General features: G+C 44.7%; 1 protein-coding gene across 1 annotated transcript; it reads left to right on the forward strand.

The window, feature by feature from the left end:
• The first annotated feature begins 3,266 nt into the window (after nucleotides 1-3,266).
• Nucleotides 3,267-4,709, forward strand: LOC124370767. Its single transcript, XM_046829067.1, has one exon. It carries the CDS (start codon nucleotides 3,267-3,269, stop codon nucleotides 4,707-4,709), a length of 1,443 nt encoding a protein of 480 aa, XP_046685023.1.
• The last annotated feature ends 2,279 nt before the right edge of the window (nucleotides 4,710-6,988 follow it).

Consider the following 6,988-nt stretch of genomic DNA (forward strand, 5'->3'; position numbering starts at 1 on the left):
ATTAATTTGGACTTAGTACCCAAACGAATGTCCACACGATTTCTCATATTTTCCATAGTTTTTCCAAAAACTGAGTTGTTCATAAGTTTGAAAAAGTCTTTCTCAAAATCATTTTTCGCCTTTGTACGCTCCATAGTATTCAGATAAATGTACGGTTGCAACCAATTGCTTTGACTGAAACTAAGAACTCTATGAACATGTTTTAGTTTCATACCCAGACTCAAATAAAGCTTTAAATTTTTGTAGTGTACGACATACTTTTCTTTGCCGTAGAGAGTTGTCAGAAGCTTTGCCATTTTCGATCCTGGTGGGACTCTACGTTCTTGAGCGAGAGGTAGATCAGAGTGTACGTCGTGTAGTTCTTCAGGATATTCTAAATCAACTTCTAATATATAGCCTGTGGGTGAATAGTCACTAACTTTCATTACATCGATGTCTGTACTGCTCCACTGAAAGTTTGCATATGGTAGTTTTACAGACATTGCCCACCCATACAGGTTGTTTGCATCCACGTACATGAGGTATTAGTAGTATAGATACAGGGATTCACCGACGTCTCAAAGACGAGGATGAGACGAGGATGAGGTCAAAGGTCAGTCACGTGACCGCGGCCATCTTGGATCACGTGACCGCGGCCATCTTGGATCACGTGACCGCGGCCATCTTGGATCACGTGACCGAGGCCATCTTGGATCACGTGACCGCGGGAATTTTCCCTTCACTCGCGGGAATTTTTCCTCCACCAGTCACGTGATCCCCGCCAGATTCATAGCTTGTTTATCACAGATTCAAAGAGTGTCCAGTACAGATTCAAAGAGTGTCCACTACAGATTCAAAGAGTGTCCAATACAGATTCAAAGAGTGTCCAACACAGGTTCGTGGTTTGCAATTTTGCGTTTACGACTCGTATGAACACAGTAGCGCGATGACGTCAATCGGCGATTCCTGACCTCCAGACAGAGCGGCGCCAGACGCTTGTCGAGACATGTCGAGTTGCACAACACCGTTGACGTCAATGGAATATCCCCATTGACGTCATCTCGGTCTATATAAGCCGGCCCCTCCCTCGCTTCATCCTTCAGTTAGACAACGCCGTGAGTCAGTAGTGTCTGTAGTGCGCAACAAGTAACCTAACCTAACCTAACCTAACCTAACCTAACCTATATTAAGTGATTGTATTCGATATTGTTGTTGTGTTAGAGTGCATTGTATCCTCACGTTGTGATTATACTGTACAGTGATTGTGGTAGTGCCGGGTTACTAAGTAGACGATAATGGCTAGTTCCAGTTGTGATGTGTGTGGTGCAATGGTGAGGAAGTCGAACATGGCGCGGCATCGTAACACACACAAGAGCAAATCGTCCGCAGGAGTTGAACCTCATGTTCCAGAGGCCAAAAAGAAATGTACGCGCTGCAACAAGTTCATAACGGCTTCCAACATGTCTCGCCATCTCAAGGTATGTGGATCAGCTAAAACGACTGTGGAACCTAAGAATCCGTGCCCGCATTGTCAGCAACCGATTACTATGTCCAACTTGAGCCGTCACATTGCAAAGTGTTCTCCAGGCGCCTTAGAGCGTAAGCATGATGTAGCTACCGTTTCAGCACCACCGCCGAAAGTGCCACGCCAAGAACCGAGCGCTAGCACGTCTGGCTTTGGAATCGACGACGAGATTACGGAGGTCGACAAGGCGTTCAAGGGTCGTATGAAAACGTACATGATAGAAAACAAGCGTGGTATCAAAGACCCCAAAAGATTTCTTAAAACATGTAGAAAGCCAATCACTCGCGAAATAGCACAGCATGTCGACGAACACAACATCAAAGCTAACCTCGTGTTTGAAGCCGAATACACAAAACCGACGAGTGGTGTGATTCAAAAGATGAATTTCAAAACTAAAAACAACGTGATTCTTCCAACTACGGACATTAGGGTGTATGTTAAAACGGCGATGAAAAAGCTTTTGGTCGAAATGGAAGAGTTCTACGCCAAGGGATCTGGTTGGACCTTGCATAAAATCCTCCACCTCGAGTTACGAATTAATCGTTACGTTCCACTCAGAGGCTCCAGTTACGTGGAACTACACGAAAAGATTTCAGCTAAGAAAGCAATCGTAAATATAAAGAACACTGATCAGAAATGTTTCGTGTGGTCAATCTTAGCCGCGTTGCATCCCAAGGGGTGGCAAGCGAAGCCTGAGCGTATCCACCACTATCAACCTTTTGAGCACGAACTAGACGTACATTTGGACGGTATCACTTTTCCTGTGAGTCTCGACCACGTCAAGCTGTTTGAAAAGCGATCTGGAATATCCGTCAACGTGTACTCTTACGACGAGAAACTGGTCTTCTATCCGCTGTACGTGACACGAGAAGAAAAAGACACACACGTTGACTTGCTGTATATTAGAGATCAAAACAACTCACACTACTGCCTCATCAAAGATCTCAGCCGATTAGTACGTTCACAACTTTCAAAGCACACGACTAGAACCTGGCTCTGCAAGCGCTGCCTCATGCATTACGGAGGCACCGAGGAACTACTGATCAAACACAAAGAAGACTGCAGCGAACACGAGGCGGTGAAAATACTGACACCGAAAGAAGGCTCCACAATTCAGTTTAAGGACTTCAAACACGCGATGAGAGTTCCGTTCGTGGCTTACGCTGACTTTGAGTGTATGCTGACTCCCGTAGCCAGCAGCAGCCGGGATCCCGATGCACAAAGTTCTTACACTGAAAAGTATCAGAAACACGAAGCGATTAGTTTCTCGTACTACTTCGTGTACTCTGACGGTGATTACAAACCGCCCGCAACGTATTTCGGAACTGACGCTGCACAAGTGTTCGTGGAAAGCATCATGAACGATGCCAGGGAAATATTCCAACTTTACTCAAGAGCTGCTGCTCTACCGATGGAGCTGACTCAAGACGATTTACACGCAATAGCCAACGCTCGAAAGTGTCACATCTGTGGCAAGTCTTTCAACGATCCCAACGATTATGAAGTTCGCGATCACGACCATCTGACGGGGAAATTCAGAGGTATGGCACACAACTCTTGCAACCTCAACTTTAAGAAACCACATTTCCTGCCAGTGTTTGTTCACAACCTGAGCGGATACGACACCCACCTGTTTATCAAAATGTTTGGGCTCAACAACGAGACCATCAAAGTTATTCCCAATAACGAGGAACGTTACATCTCGTACACCATCGAGGTTGAGCGTGGAGTGAAGCTACGTTTTCTGGACTAGTTGAGATTCATGGCAAGCAGTCTAGACAAGTTGGCCAAAAACCTGTCTCCCAATCAGTTCAGACACACTTCCAATATCTACCAAGGTGAACAACGAGAGCTGTTGGTGAAAAAAGGTGTTTATCCCTACGATTACATGGACAGCATTGAGAAGTTTGAACGTTGTTCGCTTCCAAACCAAGAAGATTTCTACAACAAGCTAAACGACGCTTACGTAAAGCCCGAAGACTACCGACATGCGGTCAACGCTTGGAATACGTTCAACATAGAGAACATGAAAGACTACACACTGTTGTACAACCAAACGGACGTGCTCTTGCTGGCGGACATTATGGAGAACTTTCGCGACGTTTGCATGCAGACGTACCAGCTCGACCCTGCTTGGTACTACACGGCTCCCGGACTCGCGTGGAGTGCGATGCTCAAGACCACCGGCATAAAACTCGACCTTCTCAGTGACTACAACATGATCCTAATGATCGGCAAGGGCATTCGTGGCGGAGTGTCACAGTGCTCTAACCGGTACGCCGCAGCAAACAACCCTTATATGGAAGATTTCGATGAGGACCAGCCGACTTCCTACCTGACCTACTTGGACGCCAATAATCTGTACGGCTGGTCCATGAGTGAGTACATGCCGTATAAGAACTTCAAGTGGTGCAAAACCGACATTGACGTTCCGGATGACGCACCAACTGGCTACATTCTAGAAGTCGACTTGGTGTATCCCGAACAATTACATGACCTCCACTCCGACTTGCCTCTTGCACCGGAACGTCGAGTACCGCCGGGATCGAAAGAAGAGAAACTTCTCACCACACTGCTAGAGAAGGAAAAATATGTTGTCCACTACAGGAATCTAAAACAGTATCTATCACTCGGCATGAAACTTAAGAAAGTCCACAGAGTTATAAGCTTCAGTCAATCAGCCTGGCTCAAGCCCTACATCGACTTGAACACTGAGATGCGTAAGCAAGCCAGGAACGAGTTTGAGAAAGATTTCTTCAAGCTCATGAATAACAGCGTTTTCGGTAAGACAATGGAGAACATCCGGAACAGAGTGGACATCCGACTGGCTACGAAAGACAAACAAGTCGACAAGTGGACTGCTCAACCAAACTTTAAGAGCAGGACGATATTCACCGAACAGTTGGCAGCCGTTCACATGTCAAAAACGAAATTGATGTTCAATAAAGCAATCTACGTCGGCATGAGCATTCTGGACGTGTCGAAAACGCTGATGTACGACTTCCACTACAACGTCATCAAGAGGCGGTACGGTCACAAAGCCCAACTTCAATATACAGACACCGACTCGCTAACGTACCAAATCCAGACGACCGACTTGTACAAAGACATCAAAGACATGATCGATCTGTTCGACACCAGCGACTACCCTCAGCCCAACCGTTACAACATGCCTCGAGTCAACAAAAAGGTACTAGGAAGATGAAAGACGAGCTCAACGGCAGAATCATGTACGAGCACGTAGGACTTCGCTCGAAAATGTACTCCAGCAGATCCGAAGGCGGAGTGATCAAAAAGTCGAAAGGTGTCAAAAAGACAACGATAGAAAACCACCTGACTTTCGACGATTACAAACAGTGTCTGTTCACCTCAGGTATACAATACGGTTCGATGAACATGATCCGGAGCTACAAACACGACTTGTACAGCGTTGAACTGAACAAAATTGTTCTGTCGCCTCATGATGACAAACGCTACATTCAAGACGACGGCATCGGGACTCTGCCCTGGGGACACTACAGCATCCCCGTAGAAGTTATGGCTGAGCTGGAAATCCGGTCTGCTCTGTCGACACAGTGAGACTACCTACGGTAAAAACAAATGTAAATATAAAAAAAACTGCAATAAATTGAAATCAAAGATACCTATTAGAAACCCTAAACTGAAAGTCGGTGACCGTGTGCCCATCACTGTAAAAAAAGAAGCGTTTGCCAACAAGTACAAAAGGAATTGGACGAGAGAGATTTTCACAGTTTCCAAAGTCATTGCCACTAGACCGGTTACATACAGAATTACTGACGCTCAAGGTGAAGAAATAGAAGGGTCCTTTTACGAGAAGGAATTACAAAAGACAGTTCTGTAATAGATATACGGTATGAGTCGTTATTGTAGTAATTTAGCAGACTGCAAAGAATGGACATTAAAGTATACTGCAAAGAACCGCTAGCCAGTAGCGCATCTCTTATACCGCAGCCACTTCGCTGTCTGATTGTCGGTACGTCGGGATGTGGCAAAACCAATCTGTTGTTGAATCTAGTGTACAACAAGAAAGGAGTCAAGTTTAAAAAGCTGTACGTGTTCAGTCGGTCTATACACCAGACGGCTTACACAGACATGTTGCAGACGTTTACGAGTATCGAGAAAAAACTTTGTACGAAAATCGCTTACTTCTTTAGCAGTTGTGAGGATCTCATATCGGTGGAAGAATGTGACTGTAACGCGTTGGTCGTGTTTGACGATTGTCTGATGGAGCAGCAAGACAAAATTAAAGATTACTTTATTCGCAGCCGACACAAACAGATATCGTGCGTGTACTTGAGTCAGAGTTATGGAAAGGTAGACATGCAAGTGATTCGTAATAATGTGAACATGTTGTGCGTGTTTAAACAAAACAAACATTACACCAAACGAATATACGACGACTTTGTTGGATCGGACATGACGTATCGTGAATTTGAAACTTTATGCAGAAAGTGTTGGTCTCAGCCGCACGGATTTATTTCAATAGACATGATGAGGAAAGCGCATAACGGTAAATACAAGTTCATGCTTAACGACGTGATACACGCTACTTCAACGTTTCCCCAATAATGCAGATATACGCAAATATTTTGTCGAACGACATATCACCGTTCTACCACTGACGATGATACACGCAAATATTTTTTTAAACGACATATCACCGTTCTAACACTGACGATGATACACGCAAATATTTTTTTAAACGACATATCACCGTTCTACCACTGACGATGATACACGCAAATATTTTTTTAAACGACATATCACCGTTCTACCACTGACGATGATACACGCAATTATTTTTTTAAACGACATATCACCGTTCTACCACTGACGATGACACACGCAATTATTTTTTTAAACGACATATTGGCGGCGATCACGTGACTGGTGGAGGAAAAAATTCCGCGAGTGAGGGAAAAATTCCCGCGAGTGAGGGAAAATTTCCCGCGAGTGAGGGAAAAAAAAAATCCCGCGGTCACGTGATCCAAGATGGCCTCGGTCACGTGATCCAAGATGGCCGCGGTCACGTGACTGACCTTTGACCTCATCCTCGTCTCATCCTCGTCTTTGAGACGTCGGTAAACATACACATCTATACTAGTAGTAGTTGTTTGGTTTCGATTTGTCATAGTCTTTCATGTAGGGATTGTTTGCCTTCGCATATCGATGAGAACACTGTGAAATACCACCACGAATACCCTTTTCAACCATGAGTACCATATCGATGTCAGTCAATAGGGACAGTTCGACTTTTGTAATTTTTAGCATTGCGTTCCAAGCCAACCCAGGTGCTGTGAAATACCATGCAGGATCTAATTTGTATGTATTGAGACATACATCCCTGAAGTTTTCCATTACATCTGCAAGCAGCAAGACATCGGTTTCGTTATATAGCATTGTATATTCTTTCATGTTCTGAATGTTAAAGGCGGTCCATACATCGCACGCATGTTTGTAATC

The sequence above is a fragment of the Homalodisca vitripennis genome, unplaced genomic scaffold (assembly GCF_021130785.1).
Source record: "Homalodisca vitripennis isolate AUS2020 unplaced genomic scaffold, UT_GWSS_2.1 ScUCBcl_496;HRSCAF=2622, whole genome shotgun sequence".
Lineage (NCBI taxonomy): Eukaryota > Metazoa > Arthropoda > Insecta > Hemiptera > Cicadellidae > Homalodisca > Homalodisca vitripennis.